The sequence below is a fragment of the Petromyzon marinus genome, chromosome 8 (genome assembly GCF_048934315.1).
Source record: "Petromyzon marinus isolate PM22_M1 ecotype Great Lakes invasive population chromosome 8, UKy_Petmar_22M1.pri1.0, whole genome shotgun sequence".
NCBI classification, from domain to species: Eukaryota; Metazoa; Chordata; class Hyperoartia; order Petromyzontiformes; family Petromyzontidae; genus Petromyzon; species Petromyzon marinus.
Window position 1 is genome coordinate 16,006,566 of NC_133674.1, and position 24,253 is coordinate 16,030,818.

At 53.0% G+C, this 24,253-nt stretch overlaps 1 protein-coding gene across 1 annotated transcript in view; it reads right to left on the reverse strand.

Annotated features, from left to right (window-relative positions):
- Positions 1–2,636: 2,636 nt before the first annotated feature.
- The window catches only part of NRAP (nebulin related anchoring protein), a 51,674-nt gene continuing 30,057 nt past the window's right edge, over positions 2,637–24,253 (reverse strand). Inside the window, exons 27-54 of the mRNA XM_032949889.2 lie at positions 23,752–23,856; positions 23,128–23,235; positions 22,891–22,998; positions 21,978–22,175; positions 21,434–21,538; positions 20,678–20,776; positions 20,368–20,472; positions 19,813–19,920; positions 19,577–19,684; positions 18,648–18,845; positions 17,980–18,084; positions 16,952–17,050; positions 16,319–16,423; positions 15,689–15,796; positions 14,526–14,636; positions 13,873–14,070; positions 12,969–13,073; positions 12,111–12,209; positions 11,519–11,623; positions 10,750–10,857; positions 9,155–9,466; positions 8,417–8,521; positions 7,564–7,662; positions 6,710–6,814; positions 5,745–5,852; positions 5,138–5,461; positions 4,430–4,576; positions 2,637–3,780 (exon numbers count right to left, since the gene is read on the reverse strand). Of these exons, the coding sequence (XP_032805780.1) occupies positions 3,682–3,780; positions 4,430–4,576; positions 5,138–5,461; positions 5,745–5,852; positions 6,710–6,814; positions 7,564–7,662; positions 8,417–8,521; positions 9,155–9,466; positions 10,750–10,857; positions 11,519–11,623; positions 12,111–12,209; positions 12,969–13,073; positions 13,873–14,070; positions 14,526–14,636; positions 15,689–15,796; positions 16,319–16,423; positions 16,952–17,050; positions 17,980–18,084; positions 18,648–18,845; positions 19,577–19,684; positions 19,813–19,920; positions 20,368–20,472; positions 20,678–20,776; positions 21,434–21,538; positions 21,978–22,175; positions 22,891–22,998; positions 23,128–23,235; positions 23,752–23,856 (3,684 nt within the window). The 3' untranslated portion in view covers positions 2,637–3,681. The remainder of the gene's footprint in view (positions 3,781–4,429; positions 4,577–5,137; positions 5,462–5,744; positions 5,853–6,709; positions 6,815–7,563; positions 7,663–8,416; positions 8,522–9,154; positions 9,467–10,749; positions 10,858–11,518; positions 11,624–12,110; positions 12,210–12,968; positions 13,074–13,872; positions 14,071–14,525; positions 14,637–15,688; positions 15,797–16,318; positions 16,424–16,951; positions 17,051–17,979; positions 18,085–18,647; positions 18,846–19,576; positions 19,685–19,812; positions 19,921–20,367; positions 20,473–20,677; positions 20,777–21,433; positions 21,539–21,977; positions 22,176–22,890; positions 22,999–23,127; positions 23,236–23,751; positions 23,857–24,253) is intronic.

Here is a 24,253-nt window from a genome sequence, read left to right on the forward strand (position 1 = left end):
AACTTTTTAAAAGTACATATTTTTTATTTTCCCAGGTAAGGACCACTGAACTATATAGCTCTTTTTCAGAAGCGACCTGGCCACAAATGATCGCTGAACGAAGTGGCTTATCGTGTTGAGGCGTACAACAGCCAAAATACTCTGAACGCGTATTTCTAAATGCGGAGGGAAAAAAAAAACCGGAGGGCGCGGAGAAAAATCCACGCGACCACGGGAAGAGAGAGACACGTAAACTCCAAATATACAGCAGCAGGCGTCAGGGTCGGCATCGAACCCACGACCTCCTGTATACCTGGCGAGGTTAGTTAACATCTCGCCACTCTGGCGAGATGAATTGGATCTGGTCTCACCGCCTTTGCCCCAGGGGCGTCTCTCAGCGAGCCCCCCCCCCCCCCCCCCCGCGTCTTGTGCCACGTGTGTGCCTGCACCTCACTCAACACGAACGCTTCTGCTCGCCTGGCACAGGTGTGGGACCCGTCTGTCTGACGCCGCCTTGGGCCGCGCATGTGGGGTTCGGGAAGGCATTTTACTCGGCGTAAAACCCGACGCGTGCAATTCACGCAAACCCTCGCATACCGAGGGCTGAATAATAACCTTTGTTTAAAAAAAAAACGCGAGGATGGCACACGCGGGGCATTGCCCAGCCAACGTGAACGATGAGGCTGGACGTCAAGCAACTCGGTTTCCGTGTACATATGTATGTTTAACTTCTTTTGCACCGTACGTAGCCAACCGTCTCTATAATTCGGAGGTGCCAGCCGTGGCGGAATGCGTCACCTTGAGCCGCCACCTCCGCCACCCCCGCGAGCTCAGACAACGCGCAGCCCTCTCCGAGCTCCCCGGCACCGAGGGACTTGGGGTTTGTGAACGAGGGAGACAGTGGGAGCCGGCGAGAGGGTCACGAGGTCAAATGTTAAGGACCAGCGGTGGCAAGGCAACAAGGGGACCTGCACGAAGTGAGGGGGGGGGGCTAGAAGAGAAACGCCCAGGGAGTTTCTGTCACTTTTCACTCATCATGATTTTGCGGCCCCATGAGAGGCCCTGTACCCATTGATTTCATCGGCCCATGCCGCGTTATTGCTAAAAGCCGTTTGCTTTTTTAGTCAACCCTAAAACAGATGTCCCACGTAAGGGGCCAGAATGTTTATGAGATGCACTGCAAACCACACCGCTGTGCCTGTGTGTGATGTATCGAGCACAGTGACACGCATATCCTTGTTTGTTTCAAGAAAGCGCCTTTGTGCGCGCACCTCTCAAACGTTCACCGAATCTTAAAATTCACGTCAAATCCCGGAGTAATGATATGGCCCTTGCTCTTTACTTGCGGCACGTCACTGCGTCTCATTAAGTTCCAGTAAAATAAGCCTCGGGAAGCCCTTCATTGTCCGGCAGTGGACAGATTATGACCAGTGGCGATTACGCTGATGAAGATATTTTCAAGTGCGTGTAAAAACCATAAAACAACACGGCACTCGAGTTGTATGTCGCTGTCAACGGGTGCGCAGAGACTTCTCAAGGCGGGCGAGTGCATTTCAAGCTTGGGGCTCCGAATGCCCAGGCGTTCTACCCCGGTCTCGGCAGACAGCATAGAATGTCCCGTAGCCATTCGGTGCATGTCCCGTGGGGGACACCTAAGCAGGGCTCCGCGCGAGCCAAACCCAGGCCAGAGTTCATCTTCGTGCGCGGAATGAGACGCAACTGTGGCTGAAAGAAAACAAGGGGAGTCTCCGAGCGCCTGAGCCCTGCTTCTCACAATGAGCCGAAACAGGAGGAGGAGGATTTTTTTCTCTCTCTCTCTCCACAATTCTGGCTGTCGCCTGACGAGGCTCGGTCGTTGTAATTACCAACGAAACTTCACGGCACTCGAATAGTCAATGTTGCGGGTTTACTCTCCAACGCTCCGGTGTGCTGAACCAGTAACTTATTTGCACGTTTTGCTCACGTGACAAACCTTACTTATTGGCTGGTGTCGGGGTGTGGGCAAGATTAACGACGCATTTATATCTACGCGATCTAACCCCCCCCAAAAACCTCTGTTATGGACAATATTGGTCGCGAAAGCATACTGCGTGTTAAACTGAGCCGTTTCCTGCCGTCACTCTCCCAGAGATGCCGCTTGGTGTGTGGTCAGCAGACTGCGCCCGCTTGTGCCACGTTAAGATAAGCGCCCAGTTCGCGAGCCAATGCCGGCTTGCAAATTATTGCACAGTGCTCGCTCGGACTGCAACTCTGGGGCCCACAAGGCAAAGTCGTGGTTTGACGGTACTACCCGGAGGTGGGCGAATTCCACCAGGATCCACCATGGGCAGTGTTCACCATGAGCAGAAATGTGAACTTAATAACTCTTTTATAGATATGTGCCATATCGCATTGGCGTTTTTCTTCAAAAATAATATTATCTATCAAACACACTCATAATCGTGCCCTTCCGACACAACGATATTTGTCTCATGAACAGCTACCACGGCGACCTTCAGATAAAATGTTCATAGAAAATCACTGTTACATTTGTCTCCCTAGGTGGTATCGATGCAACATTTTTGGGCCAATGGCTCAAGGCACAATTTGCCGAAAATCATCCGTAGCTACGCCGCTGCTGGTGCTGAAATAAACAATAAATTGACACCAAGCATTAATTTCACGTTCATGTTTAATCAAAGGACACTTTCCAAACACTGTACCAACAAACCTTGTATTCATGGTTTATTTGCAAAGCATCATAATGTTTAGTAACATTATTGGCGTATTTAAGAAAACAGAGTTAGGCGAAAATGCTGACTTAAAAGTATTAATTAAAATCTTTCAATACACATCACTCGCTATGTTTCACTTGCTATCTGCACACCGCTGTCCGACTTCCTTTCCTTATGCCCCATCACAAATCCTTTTAAGATCCATTTGCACTGTTTTGCTAACATGACCTGTTATGACACTGTTGTGATATCGCTCGTACGGCTTCGCAATAACAACACAAAAACAAGGATCCTTACTTCATTCCACCGATATCCAAACAGGCGAAGGTTTTTTTTTTTACCAAGGTGATGGTCGTTTAACCCACCCAGAATAGGGATGATGTGCTTTGTCCACCCTGACCGGGATGTGAACTCACAACCTTGATCAGCCTTCCGCGTACGGTGTCTCATTGCCGACGCCGCCGCTAACCCCAGAGCTACTTTCCTCTATCCCCCACCGCGATCTCACAATGAACGCCTGCAACTTCACAATTAACTTACTGCTCCACAGTTCACCTGATCATTAAAATATACTTCGTCAGCAAAAAAAAAATGTAGCAAAACACACCTAAATTAGCACAGTCGTTTGCCGGCAACATTATAAAGGATTTACACTTAATCCGTCACTCAAAAAAAAAACCCGAATAAAAATACAGCAATAATAACAACCGTAAAAGCACTGCTATTCATTCCGCATGCGGAAGAAGTGAAGAGTGGGACGTGCAGCTGCGGTGTTTATGCCGCTCTCTGAAAATACGTGACGGTGACCGTGTCAGCTCTCACTAATGTGCCGTGCTTCTGTACGAAACCATTCATAAATATGTTCGTGTGGGGGAGGAGGGGGGGGGGGGTGCGGGGTTGGTGGGTGGGAGGGGGGCTGTACGTAAGACATCGTTTAACTGTGGCGCCGCGCCAGGTGCGGTGCAGCCACTGAGCCCGACCCTTGACCTCACATCCGCTTGCCCCGCCGCTTGCTGTGCAGTACCTCGAAGGCGTCCGGCATCACCTCCTCCCCCTGGACGCGCTGCCGCTCCATTTCCGCCTTGGGCTGTTGGGTCGGGGGGTGTTAGGGGGGCGAACGGCCGCAGATTGTGAACTTGCATCAACCGAAGCGGTCATCTCTCGATTATCCCGCGGAAATGGAGGGCGGTGTTGGCCGAGATAAAAACAAAAAAGCTCGGGATAATTCAAAACATGTTCAAATTTACTCAAAAAGATTAACTAAAGTTTACATGTGTTGAAAGGCGGTGAAGATGCAGATATAGTGCCATCCGTTTTGTTTACTGGTCGTGTTTCAATACAGTCGGAGCTGTAGTAAAAGAACAAGCACTTGTTTTTACTTAAATAACATGAAGAAACTATAGATGTGCCATACACCCCCTGGCGATTCAAAGAATTGTTAAGATTGTTGTTCGCTTTTACCGTCTTGTTTGTATTGCTTTTGTGGGGTTTGTCACGATAACTTTCTACAGCGTTGGTGATGATGGTGGCAGTGCTGATGGTGGTATTGGTGAAAATGATAATTACGGCAGTTGAAATCGTGACAATAATGTGCACGATGATGCCGGTGGTGTTGATTACAGTGGTTGTGATCATGGTGATGATGGCGGTGGTATATAACGATGATGACGGTGGCGGTGGTAGTGATGATTACGACAATGACGACGGCGATGACGATCACGTGGTACAATCCTCACCTTCGCGGGGGGGAGTCGCTGCGGCCCTCCCGAGTCTGCCCCAGATGCCGCCCTCTCCGCTGCCCTCCGTGCCACCTCCACCTTGTGGGAACCCGGGGGCACCCAACCCACGCCGCGCATCCACGTCAGGTCTGCCTTGTAGCGCTTCTGTAATAGCAGGCGGCAGACGGGCAAGGCGGAGTTAAACGACGACTGTCTGAGCACGTGCATGGTCCTGTGGGAGTCACAAAGCTTCTGCGCTCGTTTCACTCCACTCTACTCCAGACGCAGGGAATGTTTGCCTTGCCTAGGCACCGAATAGGACTTTCAAATCCCTTTGGCCGCACGCTACACCCTACGCACACACACATTGGCGTTCTACCAATAGTTTATTGATGTGTTTACCTTTCCTCCACTTTGCACTCTTACCGTGTTGTATTGTTTTTTTATAATAAAGGTTGTTGGGTTAGCCTACGCGTGAAATTGTTTTGCTGTTGCGACGTTCTGACCCGCCCCCTACTGAAAATCTGTGAAAAATAGAGCTTCACAGCTCATCGTATTCCTCCTCACAACTAAAAACGATGATTCTGAACAACGAGGGGTCCACCTTAACAAGTGACCGCGCGTGCCGAATTCAGAAACAAAAGAGAGGGCCCTTCACCACCTCGCCTGTCCTCTATCCTGGCACGAGCGCCGCCGCCGCCGCCGCATCGCGGTGAAAGCACGCACCTCACTCTGCAGCGAGTGGGAGTGCTGGGCGTGCTTGATGGACAGCTGCTCGGCGGTGGCCGTCCCGGAGGCCACGGGCTGCCGGTAGCCCACGTCGCTGGCGCGCTCCTGGCTCCGCTTGGCGTGCACCAGCGAAGCGACGTCGGCCGGCAGCGAGTAGCGCCCGCCAGCGGCGACGCGCGCCTGGTCGTGGTCGCGCCGTTGGCGCAGCGAGCTCCGCATGCGCGACGCGCTCACCCCGTGCAGGATGCGCGCGTCGCCGCTCACGCTCTGCGTGCCCACCAGCTGCCCGCGCTCGCGAGCGAACGTCTCCTTGTACTTGTACTGGGGCGGCCAAGCGGGCAAGCGGGCAAGCGGAGAGAGAGAGAGAGAGGCGGGAGGGGAGGGGGGTGGCGGGACTGGTTTATCGCCTGCCATCGTCGTTGCAGAGAGGTGTGAACGGGTTTACGTTCGAGTGTGTGCGTGTTGAACTTTTTTCGCACCGTACGTAGTCAACCGTGCTAAGCGGAGGAGTGCGAGGGAAGGACAACGAACTAAACACGAGTAGCAGTTGAGATGAGGTGGAGGAATGGGGGGGGGGGGGGCGGTGCCGGCGCTGGGAGCTCACGTCGCTGGCGATGTCACGTGAGGCGCGTGCCGTCTGGAAGGAGAGGGCGTCGAGGCGCAGGTCGTAGCCGCGTGCCCGCGAGCTCCTCGACGACTCCCGGTACGCCCTCTGCCACACCGCCGCGCACGTGGGGACGAGGGATTTTTTGAATAAACGCGAAGTAACACAACGGAAATGAGTACGCATTTTTTTTAAGACATCGCACACAAAAAAATCACGAATATATTAGTCGCCCTCCCCGCTGCCCTCCGTGCCACCTCCACCTTGTGGGAACCCGGGGGCACCCAACCCGCACCGGGCATCCACGTCAGGGCTGCCTTGCAGCGCTTCGTCAATCCACTGCTGGATGAGAACCTCCCCCACCTGATCCCCCAGCCGTCCTCACGCTGACTCAGAGTCTCTCTCTTATTGCTCCTCTTCGTGCCAAGAGTGAAGTGAAACTTTGCTCTGAGATCACTTGCTGTAGCTGCTCCTCGTTATTGGAACGAGCTCACTTCGTGATTTTTAATAGGATTGCTCCCCTTGCCGGCCCTTATTTAAATTTCTTACTAACTCGTTTGTTGTTGCTCGTGTCCTGTTGCCCTTGATTGCATACCTTTGTTGATTTTTATTTATTGTTCTGCATTTTAAGTTATTGTTGTTCTGTATGATAACGACGTAGCATCTCTTATAAGGCACTCCGCGGGTCTCTCTTGCTAAGCAGCCTATGGCTGAATGTTACCCGCATCGCCAAGTAAAACGGAACTGCGTGGTTATTTGACCACAATTCACCAAACTGGTCAATGCGGCTTCAAGGCGGAGGTGGTGGTGGTGTTGGTGGTCGGCGGGAAATAGACGTGGGAGCACAAGAGTCGGAGTGCAGTACAACAACAACGGATTCTGCCGCACCGCCTTCCGCTGCCGACCCCGTAGCCCCGTACGCGTGTCCCCCCTCCCTCGCGCCTCTGCGGTGCCGCGAGTCTCACGTCGCTGCTGTGCAGGGCGTTGGCACGAGCTCGCAGGAACTCGGGGTGGTCCGGTGGCAGCGTGAACGCGTGTGAGCCGCCGCTTGCCGCCGAGCGGTACGCCAGCTGGGGACGGGGGGGCGGGCGGGGAGTGGGGGGGGGGGAATGGGGAGAGTCGAGGCACCCGTCATCTTCATGCCGTCGATCCATGAAATGCATTTCTGCAAAGTGGTCGCTGTTGCACAATCGGAGTTTGCGTGTTCTCTCTCTTTCTCTCCCCGTGGTCACGTGGATTTTTCTCCGGGTCCTCCGGTTTTTCCCTCTACATTTAGAATCAACATGCCTTTAGAGTATTGGGCTGCTATAAATTTCCACGTGACAAGCCACTTTGTTGAGCTATCATTTATGGCCAGGTCGTTTCTGAAAAAAAGAGCTATACATCTCAGTGGGGCCTTACCTGGTAAAATAAAAATGTAAAATGTTTTAACCTGTGTGTGTGTGGGCGGCACTTTTATTATTCCGCTGCTGGATGACGAGGGTTTCTCCACACCGTTGCGGGTCGCTATCATGACCCCCTCTCTATCGAGGGTAGAGGTGCGAAGTTTGTTAATTGTGCAATGCCAATTGGGTAATTTGACGGTAATTTTCTAATCTGGCAAACTTGGACGCTTTCAACCTGGAGTTGGGCAGCGTCAATAAGATACTGGACATCTGTGAAAAGGACCTTTGCAGCACATCCAGTCTAAATAAATTTCTTTGTACGTACGTACGCATGTTGAGCTTTCTCTCGCACCATGCGTAGCCGACCGTGCTACTCGGAGGTTCTGAGAGTTCCCGCGGTCGTTGCCGCGACGAGGACCGGGGCGTGCACTCACCTCGCTCGACTTCTCGTAGCTCGCCTTGGCGTGCAGGATGTCGGGAGTGTCTGCGATGCTCGTGAACTGAAAGTTGTGCGGCTGCTGCCGGTACTTTTTCTGAACCGGGGGGGGGGGGGAATTTAATACGAGCGAAAGAAAAAAAAACGTACGTGTAAAATGAGATTGCGAGCAACGACTGATGAAAACAGTGATGGAGAATGGCATCTCCCTTTTGTAGTGTCAACGTGACGTGCGAGGGTAGTCAGTGTCGGAGTGGCTGGTGCCCTGCGCCGTGAACCCGTCCACCTGAGTTTGAGTCTCACCCCATGGCTGAGTGACCGTAACGCAACTGGTTCCAACTCACCCAGACGAGCATGGTGAGGTATGGACAAACAACCCCCCCCCCCCCCATGACAAACGACATTGGAAGGCCATCAAAGGACTGTAAATTATTATTATTGTTATTCGTACTGAGATGCATACTGGGTGCTACAGTGGTTATAAAAAATGACTTGCACATGACAATCGTAAGGTTACAAGTTCAAATTCCCATCTGGGTTAAATGTAACCCTTCAATAAATGTAAACTTAAAATGTAATTTAGTTATACGAGTACCACTTTGCAGAAAGCCAAAAAAGGCTGTCCTATTGACACCTGCCATATTAATTCCACCACTGGTTCACGGCTGTAAACAGCTCAGTGTTCTCACAGAATCCACTATGACATTTTAAAATGCCTCCTGCTGTCTTGGTCACGATCGCTGCAGGGACACGGACCACAATGAACGCTCGCGCAGTTTGAATGACAGTGAGTGTAGGGTGCTCATGCCTCCCACGTCCACTTGCAAATCCAAGGGAGCTCCAGCACCCACCTCGCTGACCAGCTGCCCTGCCCTGAGGGCACCCTCCATCTGCACGGAGCCCTGGGGGAGCCAGCCCACGCCCTTCAGCTGAGACAGCTCGGCCTTGTACAGCGACTACGCACACAGGACAGAGACAAAGATCGCATGTGTAGCCTTCAACAGACTGTTGGGACAGTGGCTGTTAAGTGAACACCTATGAACGTCGGCACGGCACACGAGAGGGTGGTGTGGCCAACACCACGGTGGTGGTGCCGTGGTGTTGGGGCTGTGATGGTAGGGCCGTGGTGGTAGGGTTGTGATGGTAGGCCCGTGGAGGTGGGCTGTAGTGGTAGGGGTGTGATGGTAGGCCCGTGGAGGTGGGCTGTAGTGGTAGGGGTGTGATGGTAGGGCCATGGTGGTGGGCTGTAGTGGTAGGGCCATGGTGATGGGCCGTAGTGGTGCGGGGTGTGATGGTAGGGCCATGGTGATGGGCCGTGGTGGTGTGCTGGTAGGGCCATGGTAGTGGGCTGTCGTGGTGGGGGTGTGATGGTAGGGCCATGGTGGTGGGCTGTAGTGGTAGGGCCATGGTGATGGGCCGTGGTGGTGGGGGTGTGCTGGTAGGGTCATGGTGATGGGCCGTGGTGGTGGGGGTGTGATGGTGGGGCCATGATGGTGGGCTGTCGTGGTGGGACTGTGGCAGTGGCCGTGACGGTGGGACTGCGATGGTGGCTCATGGCCACTGGTATCCTGGAACACCACGACACTGACCTCACTCTGCAGCTGGTAGGCCCTTTTGGCGGCCTGTATCTTCATGTCTTCGGGCAGCGCGGTGTAGTGGTGCAGCAGGGTGCGGTAGTCCCTGTCGCTCGCCAGGCTCTGGGCCTTCTGCGCATGCAGCAGCTGCAGCATGTCGTTGGGCAGGTGCAGTGCCCCCTTGGTGTCCTCGAAGCCGCGGCGATAACCCTGGCCGCTGCTCAGCTGGCTGGCGTGCAAGCAGTGCTGCAGGTTCTGGTCGCCCTCGGCGCTCTGCGCCCCCACGTGGCGGCCCTTCTGCCTCTCAAACGCCTGCCGGTAGTTGTACTGCAGGTAGAGAGTGACACGGAGCTCGGTTTTCCGGACAAGGTTGAAAGCGTTTGTGACTTAGCCCTCTGTTCTTCTTCTTTGGGTCTTTCGGTAAAGCCACGTAGATAGAAGAAAAACAATAAAAATATCATGACGTTTCGATCGCAACACAAGCAATCGTCATCAGGTGAATATTTTTGTTCACCTGATAACGATTGCTTGTGTTGCGGTCGAAACATCGTGATATTTTTAATATTTTTCTATCTATGTAGCTTTACCGAAAGACCCAAAGAATATTAATTCCTGCAGTCACGAAAGCTTTAAGCCTCTGTTCTTTGTTAAGATGATGCAAGTGTGATCAACGTCGTACAATAAAGTTGGGATGCTCATTGTTCAAAGGGCTGCACGGAATCTTGGAGACGCACACCAGAGGCAAAATTACTATTTGCAAATATGTGAACGTGCTTTATACTAACGGTTACCCGTTGGCTCAATACTGCTGATGAAATATTTCCCAAGACAAAGGAGTATTGGCAAATGTTACATCATGTGGGTTCACATCACACAGCACAAACCACTACCTACAACCACCTCCCCCCATGGCTAAGTTAGCACAGATCATTACTCCCTTATTAGAATTCCTACGAATGGCTAGAGTTATTGTCAAGCAGACAATGCACTTAATTTTCAGGAAAACCACAGCGACCACATGCAGGCCCAGTGCTGTGTGAACCTTGTGCCGTACAGCTGCCACCTTGGCCAGACTGCAGCAGGCCATCGGAATGGCTGAGATGAGAGCATTAGTTTAAAAAAAGTGCTTTGAGTTGCTGGGGCATTTAAGTGCCTTTTAAATACCATCTCCTTAAACGATTAAATGCATGGAAAACGCCGTGAACTCGAGATATTATCTTACCTTCCATGTATTTATATAGCTCCTTAGTCCCAGGCGCTTTACAATGATCATAAAATTGTACATTAGATGATAGCGGTTTAAATAGAGAGTGGGGTTATTACAAGTTGTGGTGTAATTATGGTGACAGCAGGACAAGGTGGGAGTGGTCAAGGAGTGGTCAAGGAGGGATAGGTTTAGTGACAGGGGTTGGGGTAGGCCTGCTCATAGCTGTTTGGCCGGGCCAGGGGGCAGCAGTAGGATAGGCAGGGGAGAAGAGATGGGTTGCTTGAAGGGAGGAAGAGAAGCAGGTCAGTGGAGACGATTGTGAATGGGAGCAGGAAGGGAAGATGAACGAAAGCGTGACTGAGATGTGAAGTACTGCAGCACAGACGCGTGCACCTCGCCTCACCTGGCTGGAAATCTCCTGCGAGGACTTGGCCGCCTGGAAGGGGATGTCGTAGGCGTGCAGCGTGTAGCCCAGCGAACGCGACTTCCTCCACAGGTCGCGGTACTGCGTCTGTGTGCCACACGGCAGACACAGTTCGCACGCACGTGGCGGGGGTCCGGGACCGTCACAGCATGCATCGCACGATCCGCCCCATCGCCGTGTTCACATCAAAGAGCAAACCGAAGGTTTTTTATATAATATAATTTTTTTTCAAAAAACCCACTCACGTGGGTTTATACGACGCTATTTTATTTTATTTGACCAGGGACGGCCCACTGAGCTAATATGGCTCTTTTTCAGAAGCGGCCTGGCCACAAATGAAAGCTCAACGAAGTGGCTTATCATGTGGAAAAACCAGAGGAAGTGGAGAAAAATCCACACGACCAAATATGCAGGGGGCAGGGTCGGGATCGAAACCACGACCTCCTGAATCCCAGGTGAGGGAGATAACATCTCACCACTGCGGCACCCCTGAACAATTTAAATCTCAAATAATTGCAGAATATATCATAATTCACGTTCTCGTGGGAGTTGGGGTTTTTGTTTCTGAATGGTTAAAACCATCATAATAAATGGTGTTTATAAACTCTGATGCAGAGCAGTGTCACCCAGAGAAGAACCCCACCCTTGTGTAAAGTGTCTTGAGCTCCAACACGAAGAGAACCCCGCTTATTTTCTACAAAAAAATGTAAAGAACCAGACCCCGCAGAGCAAATCGCGAGCCACTTACATCACTCAGGTTGTGCGTGTTGATCCGGGCCTGAATGTGCTCGGGCAGGTCGGAGGTCAGGGTGTACTGGTGCTGACTGCTCATCCCCGCCTCCCGGTACCGCCGCTGTGGACGGGCAGAGCAACCGCACGCTGCGAATTGCTGCACGTTCACGCCCTCAATATCGTGGCTTGCCCCGGCAATTTTGTTCAATTTTCAAGTGCAATTTAATTTGTGGGACTGTGTGTTGCCTTGGTGTGATCTGGGACTGTTTTTGTTACTGTTTCGCTGCCTTTCCCAAGCTTTTGCACTTGGTATTGACAAATCGGCAGGAATTAATGTACTGATGCAATTTGTACATGTATATTTATTTATCGTGGCTTGATCATGTTTCATCTATTTTTCCCTCCGATCGCTTTTTGTATTGCCTGTTGTTATTACTTGCTCTACCCGCCCTGACTGGACATCTGTGAAAAAGAGCTTCACAGCTCGTCAGATTCCTCCTGCAGTGTAAATAAAGATTCTGATTTGTGAAAGGCCAAATGGCCGCGAACGTTCAACGGCTCGCCACCACCGGACCTCCGCCGTACACCGCCGGTGGCGTTGCTCTCACCTCGCTGGACTGCAGGTACGCGTTCTTGGCGTGCAGGATTCCCACAGAGTCGGCCACCACGGTGAACTTCAGGGCATCCGGGTGCTGCCGATATTTTTTCTGTGGCGAGAAAAAAAAGACAACAAGCTTGGCCGCGCTTCCGGCGTCGCGTTGCGTCGCCGCCGCCGCGGCCGTGAGCGGGCGCGCCAAAGTGGACCGTGCGCGTGGGGTCCCGGCGTCACCGCGTGCTGATTTTTGGTCGTCAAGAAGAATGCGGGACGACGGACAGACAAATACCTTTCCACACAGCAAATCGATATCATTGTGATGATTTGATAGATATTGTAGCTAAGATTCCCTTCAATAGACGTCTTCATAGCTTCCTCAAATATAAATAAAGAATCTGATTCTTAGGTAGGGCGCATTCCACAGGATGATTATAATGATGATGAAGATGATGATAAGAATATGAATAATATGATGATAATAATGAAGTGGCACTGATTTCTATGTTTACAACAAACAAAAAGACAAAGATCCCAAGTGCTGTTAGCAAGCACCTATGAAGGCCGGCATGGCACATGAGGGGGTGGGTGGCCAGCACCATGCCCGGCCGCCTTTGTCTCCCCAATAGCGATGATTTTACACACCGCACCAGGTACTCATTTGAGGCTGAGTCTACCTAGGGGAAGCCCAAGACCGGTGCGCGGGAATCTAACTCCGCTTGCCGGGTTCTTAGCGCAGCCCGCTAACCACTACACTACCGCTCCCCACAGTTTAACACACACACACACAGAATTACTGGCCGAAGCAAAAAAAACGACCTGAGCTGGCATTCGTCTTGCGGATCGCGATCGCCATTTTGTGCGGGCGCCTCACCTCGCTGATGATGTCCCCCGCATGCTTCACGTACTCGGTCTGCAGGGATCCAAGCGGCGTCCACCCAACGCCACGCAGGGCCCCTCCCTCCGAGCGGTACAGGTTCTGCCACCACCGAGCCGAGCCGTGAGGACGCGCGGCACTCACTACTCTCATTGCAACTCGCTACTCTATGGGACGTCTGGCAAAAAAAACATTACCCAGCTGAAGCGTGTACAAAATTCTCTGGCACGTGTCGTGACGGGTACCGCAGGATCAGACCATGTCCGTGCAAGTGCTCGCCGAGATGCATTGGCTTGCGGTTGCCGAACGAATATACGTTGTTTCATGTCGCACTCATTGCACACGGTGCTCGCCACCAATAAACCAAAATGCCTTTCTGATCTCGTCAGAAAGGCATAAACCATCACACGTGAAATACTCATTTCCATCACACGTGAAATACTCATTTCTTTAGAGCTGCTTTTTGAGTTTAGTTTTTGGTGTCCTTCCCCGCACCTCCAGTTAGCATGGTTGGCTCTGTATGGTGCCAAAGAAGTTCAGTCTAGATGTAAAATTGCATAGCTCCAGTGGCTTCCTGATATGAGAAGGAAGAGTGGCCACAACAGCGCATTTGAAAGCGTACGATGCAGTGAGAATTGAAAGGACCTCAGAGGTAACTCTATGATATCCACTTCCGTGGGCCTTTCTTTCTGATGACATGGCACCAAGGGCACAATTGGGATGAAATTGGGGGGAAAAGACAAGACTAACATTTTGCAGCTGTGGGATCTGGCAGAGGGTATAAAGAGTTGCCGGGGCATGGTGGCATCATCGGCTCTAGCCATGATGACGCCTTGATCTTTTTAAGAGACAACAACAAAAAAACATTACACGTGCGTTTTCGGATAACGCCGTCACTCACGTCGCTCTGCAGCTGGTAGGCCTTCTTGGCCCACTCCACCTTGAGGTCAGAGGGCAGCGCGGTGTAGTTGTGCAGCAGCGTGCGGTAGTCCCTGTCGCTGGCCAGGCTCTGCGCCTTCTGCGCATGCAGCAGCTGCAGCATGTCCATGGGCAGGTGCAGCCGCCCCTTGGTCTCCTCGAAGCCCTTCTTGTACTCGCGCTGCGGGGACGGTGGGGGGGAGGGGGAGGGGGGAGAGTCCAGGGACGATGATAATGTATCGAGGAGTGAGATACGGTACCAGAGTTCCCCGATGAGGCTCAACCACCCGCGTCTCCCCCTCTAAATAATAATGAATAATAATACTGCCATTTGTTTATCCAAGAAAGCCTCACTGAGCCTCAAGACTCTCTTTTAGGAGAATCGTTCGTTGCCATGTTTGGCCAATTCGATTAAACGAGTCCATGGCTAGTCGGACGAAACCAGAGTACCCAGAGGAAGAAAAAAACTCCATGCATGTCAGGAGATAACATTTCAAAGCGCCACAAAGATGGATTAAACCCATCACGGTACCGCCACCTCCTGGCCACATGTTTGAGATATCAGATGACTCAAACTTCTCTCGGTGTCGTTCCCCGGTTGCGTGCGCCTCGTTTGTCTCCCTGCTCGGTGCGTACGTCGCTCTGCAGGTGCGACGAGTGCAGGAGGTGCAGGAGGTTGAGGTTCTGCTTCGCCGACGCTCCCACATAGTGTCCCTTGCGTCTCTCAAACGCTTCCTTGTACTTGTACTGTGCACGAGGAGGGCGTACACAGACAGCTCCGATTAGCGCGGTTGTCTAAGTATGGTGCGAAAGAAGTTCAACGTACGTACATACAACGTACGCACGAGTAGGCTGCTGTATTGGCCGCATCGTAGCACTGCACGCCAGTGCTGATTGAGTATAGCCACAGCAGAGGGACACAGCAGTAAGTGTGCGCAGATGCACGTACTGCTGCTATGTTAGAGCTATAAGATGAAGACAAAGATCCACCGTATAAGCCTACACAGACTGTTGGGGCAAGTGGTGTTTGCAAGCACCTATGAAGGCCGGTACGGCACACGACGGGGTGGGTGGCCAGCAGCACGCTCGGCCGTCTTTGTCTCCCTAATGGCGATGTTTGCACGCCACGCCAGATACTCGACCTAGGGGAGGTCCCAGGACCGGTTCAAATAAGCGTCACTGGTGTTGCCTTTGAGTGGGAATCAAACGTGGGTCACCAGGTTCGTAGCGCAGTGTGCTAACCACTGCAATACCTACTCTTTGGTTCTTTCGGTAAAGTCACGTAGATAGAAAATAATTCAATAAAAATAATAAAAGTGATGAAAATAAAAGTTAATAAAAAACAAAATCTCACGACGTTTCGATCGCAACACATGCGGTCGTCATCAGGCGGAGAGGTGTTGCAATCGAAACGTCGTGCGTTTTTGGTTTTTATTAATTTTTTAAAATTTTATAAGGTTAATACTTTTATTTAATTATTTTCCATCTCCGTGACTTTACCGAAAGAACCAAAGAACATGAATTCCTGCAGTCACGAAAGTTTCAAGTCAAAATTCACTGCAATACCGTTCCCCACACGAGCTGTGGAGGTGCACGTGCAGACACAGCTTGCGTCACACCAACAGGAGGGTAGAGACGGAGCCATATCACAGCTACACCAGTGCCCACACGGGCACAGCTCCACTACGGCCGCAGCAGCGCGGAGACGGTGACGACGCAGCGAGGGGATCGTAGAGACGCGGCTACGCTGCAGGCGCAGCGAGGTGCACGCTGGCGCGTCGTCATCGGAGGACACTCACGTCGCTGATGATATCACGGGAGGCGCGGGCGGCCTGGAAGGGGATGGCGTCGGGGTGGAGGTTGTAGCCGCGGGCGCGGCTCTGCTGCCACAAGCGCCGGTACCCGCTCTGCACGCAGCACGGAGCGCCGGCACAACACGCTCGTCACACTCGTCACACTCGTCGTCACGCTCGTCTTCCCGCTCGTCATCCCACTCGTCTTCACGCTCGTTGTCCCGCTCGTCGTCCCACTCGTCGTTATGTTCGTCGTGACACGCGGCAACAGCGCTCGCCCCCCGACAGCCTGTTGCGGCTCTATGGGGAATCTTTTTTTTTATGGTTTTATATATTTCAGGAGGAGCCCAGTACAGAGCACAAACCGCGACGTGGAGCAGGGGGCGCGGGGGGGGGGGGGGGTACAGAAACTCTGCGGACACAAGTCCCGAACTCTGCACTCGCGAGTTGAGAGGATGGAGGGGATTGGGCTCGCTGGCCCACCGAGTGGGAGCCGCGAGCGGGGTGCCTGTACGTGGGAAGTGGAAGATGAGGGAATAAGAACTTAAGGGAGTAGAGGGAGCGGGGGGGGGGTCTATGGGGGATCGTTATCTGTGTCCTTTGCAAGGGCAGGTTGAATGTTGGAAGCAGGGGGACCTCGCTGATGTTCTGCGCGTTGGTGCGCGCGCGGGCCATCTCCGGCAGGTCGGCGGGCCCCGTGTAGCCGTGCTTGACGGCCTCCCCGCCCTCCCGGTACAGCCTCTGGCAGCGACAGCACGCGTCACGCACGGTCAGGGTGGACACTCGGATTGAAGTGTGGGTGGTTGCGTGGGTGTGTGGGTCTTGTTCGCCGCGTGGCGATGTAGCGGGGAGCGGCGGTGTAAACGGTTAGCTCGTTGCGATACGAACCCGGCGACCCGAGTTTGATTCCCGCTTACGGCCAACACCGGTGACGATTGTCCGAACCGGTCATAGGTCTCAGCCTCAAATGAATTACTGGTGTGGTGTGTAAACATCGCCACAAGGGAGACAAAAGCGGTGGGGGACGTGGTGTTGGCCACTCACCCCCTCATGTGCCTTGGCCGGCCTTCATAGGTGCTCGCTTACAGCACTTGCCCCAACAGTCTATTAAGGCTATACGGGGGATCTTTGTCTTTGTTTTGGGACATGTTTGTACATCAGACCAATTCCTGATCCCTGAGTGGTTTGATCCTATGCATACGACGATAATAATCACCATCACCGTCATCGTGACTGCGGCCGGAGAGAGAGAGAGAGAGGGAGACTCACATCGACCGCTTGCTGGTAGCTGATCTTGGCCTGGTTCATCTCCGGAGTGTCCAACACTGACGTGAACCTCATCGAGTTCGGGTGCTGCCGGTAGGATTTCTGAAAAGCCACACAGGAGCACAGGGGAGTGAGCACGCCGTCAAAGCGAATGCCGCGTGGTGACCGCGGCGGAGGTCCGGGGGGTGCTCGATATTTCGTAGAGGGTGGAACATTTCGTGGTCAACGTCGTCCCCAGACGCTGAGGTCAGTGGATCTTCCCTGCAAATGCAGGGGTGGAGGAGCGAGCGCACGAGCGAGGAGGCCACTCACGGGGAGAGAAGTTACGGGTCCGGTTTCGTTTTTTATTGGTGGCAGGGAGTGTCTGCCAGGGTGAGTGTGACTGTGATGGCGAGGGTTTGGGTGAGTTTGAGCATCAGTGTGACTGTGGGGGTGACTGTGAGGGTGACTGTGTGACTGTGGGGGTGACTGTGTGAGTGTGGGGGTGACTGTGTGAGTGTGGGGGTGACTGTGAGGGTGACTGTGTGAGCGTGGGGGTGACTGTGGGGGTGACTGTTAGGGTGACTGTGTGAGCGTGGGGGTGACTGTGGGGGTGACTGTGAGGGTGACTATGTGAGTGTGGAGTTGACTGTGTGACTGTGAGGGTGACTGTGTGAGTGTGGGGGGTGACTGTGAGGGTGACTGTGAGGGTGACTGTGTGAGCGTGGGGGTGACTGTGAGGGTGACTGTGTGAGCGTGGGGGTAACTGTGAGGGTGACTGTGGGGGTGACTGTGTGAGTGTGGGGGTGACTGTGGGGATGACTGTGTGACTGTGGGGGGTGACTGTGTGGGTGACTGTGTGAGTGTGGGGGGTGACTGTGAGTGTGACTGTGTGAGCGTGGGGGTGACTGTGAGGGTGACTGTGTGAGCGTGGGGGTGACTGTGAGGGTGACTGTGTGAGCGTGGGGGTGACTGTGAGGGTGACTGTGTGAGTGTGGGGGGTGACTGTGTGGGCGTGGGGGTGACTGTGAGGGCGAGTTGAGGGCTCTCACGTCACTGACGAGCTCGCCCGCACGCTTCGCCTGCTCCACGTGCACCGAGCCTTGGGCCGCCCAGTTCACTCCCCGCATCCACGCCAGGTCGGCGCGGTACTCGGTCTACCGCAAACAACGACAACAACAACAACACAAAACACAAACAACGCACACAGCCGTGAGCCACCGAGCCTACCTGCAGCAGCTCGAGCGGCACCGAGTGGACACAGGCCACGTGACGCCCTCACGATGAATGGTTGTAAATCCACGCGACACAAACTCTGCGGACTTGCACCGATCAACTGCCGCGCGGCGCCTCACTCTCAACTGAACTACAAACGATTTCTACTTTACGAGGTGAGGCCCACTGAGCTGTAGAGCTCTGTTTTTCAGAAGCCACCTGGCCACAAGTGACAGGTCTCGACGAAGCGGCTCACCTTGTGGACATTTACAGCAGCCAAACGCTCTAAAACGCGCACGTTGATTCCGAATGTGGAGGGGAAAAAGCCGGAGGACCCGGAGAAAGATCCACGCGGTTACGGGGAGATCATGATGACTTCAAGTAGACAGCGAGCTTCAGGGTTGGGATCGAATCCACGACCTCCGCTATACCAGGAGGGTCATGGCTTGTATACAGGGCAAGATAGTTGACATGTCGTCACGGAGGCATGGGGTCGCTCACTCACGTCGCTCTGCAGCTGGTGGGCCTTCTTGGCCCACTCCACGTTGAGGTCAGAGGGCAGCGCGGTGTAGCGGTGCAGCAGCGTGCGGTAGTCCCTGTCGCTGGCCAGGGTCTGCGCCTTCTGCGCATGCTGCAGCTGCAGCATGTCCATGGGCATGTGCAGCCGCCCCTTGGTCTCCTCGAAGCCCTTCTTGTACTCGCGCTGTGGGGAAGGTGGTGGGGTGGGGGAGGGGGGAGAGTCCAGGGACGATGAAAGTTTCATTCAGCACAGGTGGAGCGAGGAAATGGTCCCTTAGCTGTGACGTGCTGTGACCGGCTTGCCGTTTGTTTTGGTCCCAGATATTTACTCCTGGATGACTCGAGTTCCTTCGTGTCGTTCGTGACGTTAAAATGTACGAGTTGTTAAAACGAGTTGTTCTGCTGCGTTTAAAAAACAAACAAACGGAATTCTACATTTGGGAGTCATGTTTTTATGGTGTTGCTATACTCACTTCGTCTGCTAATGTGAATGTGGAATGAAAATAAGCAGCATGAATCGATGTCTCTTAAACCATGTGTTTCTAAAAGGAGCCTTTTCAAGCCTTGAGTTTATCGTTCACCATCAGCCAATCTCACTGAGTCTCAAGATGTTACAGGCAGTTGCTGCATTTAAATATTTGAGCCAATTCAAGACTCTGCACAGATGTATCCATATTCATCCAGAGACGACGATGCAAGTGATAAAACTAAACTATGGACTCTTACCCACTCATAACTTCCATTGGTTGTAAGTGAGATCTGGTGCAAATAATCATATTTTAAACCACACTCCGGAAAAGGCAACACATTCATCAATAACACTGCGGCCTTAAATGGAAAAATATAAAATAGGCGAGGTTTCAAGCAATGACCCTTCTTCATAGCACGTAAAGCCTGAGCGTGTGCACTCCTCACCTCGTTCATCAGCCTGCCGGCGTGCATGGAGTGCAGGGTTTTGGTGTCGTACTCGGACGATCCCACGGATCGGCCTTTGGTCTTCTCGTAAGCCTCCCGGTACTTAATCTGCACGCACGGAACATCCGGCACGTCAGCCGCGGGCCTCCGCCACGCTGCCACGGTCGACGATTGCCGTCGCTACGCGGGAAGCCGGGGGGGGGTGGGGGGGGAACCGAGTCGCGGGAGAGACTCACGTCGCTCGCCAACGCCCCGGAGGCGCGAGCGGCCAGGAGCGAGATGTCGTCCATCTTCATCTCAAAGCCCTTGCCCTTGGTCTTCTCCCACTGCTCGCGGTACTTGATCTGGAACGGCCGAGGCAAGGGTCAAGAACACTACAGACACGGGGTCAAGAGTCCTCGGAACGACTCTTTAGCACTAATTTTGTCCAGGCGTAAAGAAGCAACCAAGTAGCAATACGTTTTTACCCTTTTATCTGGCACAAAAACTGACACCTTTATTCAAGGCATCATGTTTGCAATAACCACAACACAAGTAGTCAAAATGCAAACAAAAAAGACAACTCTGATAATATGCACTGTCCTTGAATTTGATTGGTCCACACCCGAGACGGCTTTTCTTAGAGCCCAGTCTCCACTGGTGTTGGACCAGAAGACGCCAAAAGGCGTACAACTCAAAAACAGCGCACCATCAGAGTATTGAGAGCTCGGGGTAAGCACTTACTTACTGGCAAAGGAGGTACCCATAAAGCAACCAAGTAATCTGTTTGGTGTCACGGCCGTTGAACTCACGTCGCTGAAGGCGCTGGCGTTGGCTTTGGCCTGCAGCAGGTCTGGGGTGTCGTGCGTCAGGGTGTAGTGAGACTTGTTCTGCTCGTACTGAGAGCGGTAGTTCGCCTGCACAGACAGGTAGAGCGCAGAGTTGGAGAAATACGCAAACACAGGAGAGTATCCCAAACACGTTGATTTGCGCACAAATTCACGGTTTGATGAAAGCCATGCACATCTGCAGCAACATGTTTTTATCCTCTGGGTGCGAAATCCCTGTAGAACGGTGGCTATCCTCTGCTTGCACAAGCGGCGGTGCATGGGTCTCCCGTACGTCGCTGAGCTGGTGGGCGTTGATCCGGGCCTGTGCCATCTCGGGAGTCTGCGACACGCTGGTGAACTTGAGCTGGTCCACGCGCTGGCGGTACTTGGGCTGAAAGCGCGCACACGCACGCGCGCACAGACACACACACAAGCACAGAGCGCGGTTAAGGATTTAAGGATTCCCATTTATAGGGTTCTTAAATGCCCCAGGAACTCATAGTGTCTAATTGCATAACATCGTCACACTCGACCATTCCAATCCCCTGCTGCAATCAAGCTAAGGGGACCCCCAGTGGCAGCTGTCCTGCGGAGCACAAGGGGAACGCAGCCTCAGCCTGCAAGTTGGCATTAGCCTGCAAAGTATGCAAGCAATGTTGCTTTGCGGCTTTCCGATTAGGTAATGCATCAGTGAATTTAACAAAATGTGAACTACTACATCGTTACGGATGGTCTACTTTTTTCGAATAGCGTCACGGGAACCTTTAACGTCCACTGTGGTTAATGCACCTGCAGTATTAACCAGGGCGGCTGTGGGGCTCTAACAGCGAGGCTGCGTTTCTATTTATTTATTTCTTAACATAGATTTTTATTTTTACCATGAGGCTGTTTGGCAAGCAGCAAGCACGCTACCACGCAGCCACATCCCAGAAGAAGTGCTGAGCCGGTTACTCCTGAGACCCCGCACACGGTGGTAGATTCTAAAAGACGATCTCGTACTGGTACCGGAGTGGTTTGTGACGAGGCTCTCGACGTCACCGATCCTCACCTCGCTCAGGATGTCCCCAGCCTTCTTGGCCTGCTCCATGTTGAGGCTGCCCTCCGCACCCCAGCCCACGCCCCTCATCCACGTCAGGTCCGCCCTGTAATCCGTCTGTGCGGAGACACACAAAGGCAAAGATTCCCCGTGTAACCTTAACAGACTCTTGGGGCAAGTGCTGCGAGCGAGCACCTATGAAGGCCGGCACGCCATATGAAGGGGTGGGTGGCCAGCACCATGCCAGGCTGCCCTTGTCCCCCCAGTGGCGACCTAAAGGAGGCCCAGGACCGGTTCAGATAATCGTCACCGGTGTTGGCCGTGAGTGGGAATCAAACTCGGGTCACGAGATTCGTAGCGCAGCGCACTAACTACTACGCCGCCACTTCTCACTGAGAGACACACGAACACATACACACACATACACACACATATACACATACACACACATACACAAACGCACACAGTGACCGTCAGCGACAAGGGTTGCTCTGGCTGGAGGGCTGAGGCCAAGCAAGCGAGCACGAGCCAGGCGGGAGCGGGAGCGCTCACTCACGTCGCTCTGCAGCTGGTGGGCCTTCTTGGCCCACTCCACGTTGAGGTCAGAGGGCAGCGCGGTGTAGTTGTGCAGCAGCGTGCGGTAGTCCCTGTCGCTGGCCAGGCTCTGCGCCTTCTGCGCGTGCTGCATCTGCAGCATGTCCATGGGCATGTGCAGCCGCCCCTTGGTCTCCTCGAAGCCCTTCTTGTACTCGCGCTGCGGGGACGGTGGTGGGGGGTGGGGCATGAGTGAAAAATAAAATATATGTATTTAAAAAAATGTATTTTCCCAATGGCAGTCAATTTTTTCTGTCTGCGTCATGTGATGAGACAAAGTAGCCATACGGAACTCTCGCAGAGCCGTGAGTCACCCCGTGTGTGTTTTTGAATGTCCCCAAGAAGGGATATTACAGGTATACTTTTGAAATTCCTTCAAGTAAAGGAAAATCCTTGCCATACGCTTTTGCACATTCTCACACCTTCATCGAGGGAAATATTCAATGATATATTTTGTCGGTAGCAGAGGTGGTAATTAAAAAATAAAATCCAGTTTTGCGTGATGGCGTCTCGAACTTGCAAACCTTATCCGACCTAAACTAAATTTATATTGCGTCTTAACCAAGGCGCTTTACAGAGAATTAAGAATGGCACGTATGATTGTGATGGCGGTGATGAGGTGAATGAAATAGATGAGAGGAAGCAATGGGGGAAATTCTGTGATGATACGTGAATTCGGTCAAAGCGAAGTTGGTGACAGTAAATGATGATGAATGGATTGAATTAATGAGCCATATAAGAAGATATGTTCTCTTTATTGCACCTTTAAGGTGTTTAGTTCAGTCGGGTGAACAGGAAACGAAGCAACTCGAGAGCATAGACAAGCAATGACCCTTCTTCATAGCACGTAAAGCCTGAGCGTGCGCACTCCTCACCTCGTTCATCAGCCTGCCGGCGTGCATGGAGTGCAGGGTTTTGGTGTCGTACTCGGACGATCCCACGGATCGGCCTTTGGTCTTCTCGTAAGCCTCCCGGTACTTAATCTGCACGCACGGAACATCCGGCACGTCAGCCGCGGGCCTCCGCCACGCTGCCACGGTCGACGGTTGCCGTCGCTACGCGGGAAGCCGGGGGGGTGGGGGGGGGGGAACCGAGTCGCGGGAGAGACTCACGTCGCTCGCCAACGCCCCGGAGGCGCGAGCGGCCAGGAGCGAGATGTCGTCCATCTTCATCTCAAAGCCCTTGCCCTTGGTCTTCTCCCACTGCTCGCGGTACTTGATCTGCGGGGGAGAGGTGAGCGTACGCGAGTAAGCGTTGACACACGGTGGAACCAACCTCCGATTAGCACGGTTGGCTATAAAGAAGTTCAACGTACGTACAAAGTGAAAGGCACGGCACACACTTCCTCCGAACGAAACTTTCACTCAGCGGCGACATGAGCTGCGAATCACTTCACTGCCAATATAATGCGGCGGCAGTCACCCTGGAAGAGATATCGTGGCCGCTCTGTCTCTACTCCCCAGATCCGAACCTGGACCGGCCAATTAACCCCTTTGACACGGACCGGGTTGGCTCGAGGTTGTTCTACCAGTTGACGTCGTTCCCCACCCGAGCTTCCTTTCCCCCCTGTTGGAGACTGACCAATGTGCTTTCGCGGACAAGGGGATGCATCGTGATCGTGTTTCCTGAATTGGTGAAACAACTCGGCGTACCTGTTATTCAAGGTGTGTTTTAATCCAACGTGAACGAAAACATTTGCGTGTTGTGTTTTCTCTAGAACACGACGCGGAACTCACGTCGCTGAAGGTGCTGGCGTTGGCTTTGGCCTGCAGCAGGTCTGGCGTGTCGTGCGTCAGGGTGTAGTGAGACTTGTTCTGCTCGTACTGAGAGCGGTAGTTCGTCTGCACACACAGCAGATGGACAGTGAACGACAAGACAGTCCTTTCCGACTATAGGCATTCTGAAGCAACGTTTGGCACCAGCATTGATTGAAGGAGGCAATCCCTAGAGGTGGCAAGATGGCTCAGTGGTCAGAGCCCTGAACTGGCACCACTGACATCCTGGGTGTGAATCCCAGCAGCCGCCCGTGATTAAAACAGATTCTCAAGTGTAGAGAGTTGATGGTCTCAGCTTGGTCGTCTATGACTGGATGGAAGACTTGTTTTTTTTCACGTGTTTAACTCTTGGCTGTAAGAATTAAAATGATCAGTTTGGGAGTCATGCCGGTGTGAAAGTGCCGGTAAAGATGAAGGATTTCAGAAGCAGCTACTGTGACGTTCCCTTCCGCAGATCGTCGTC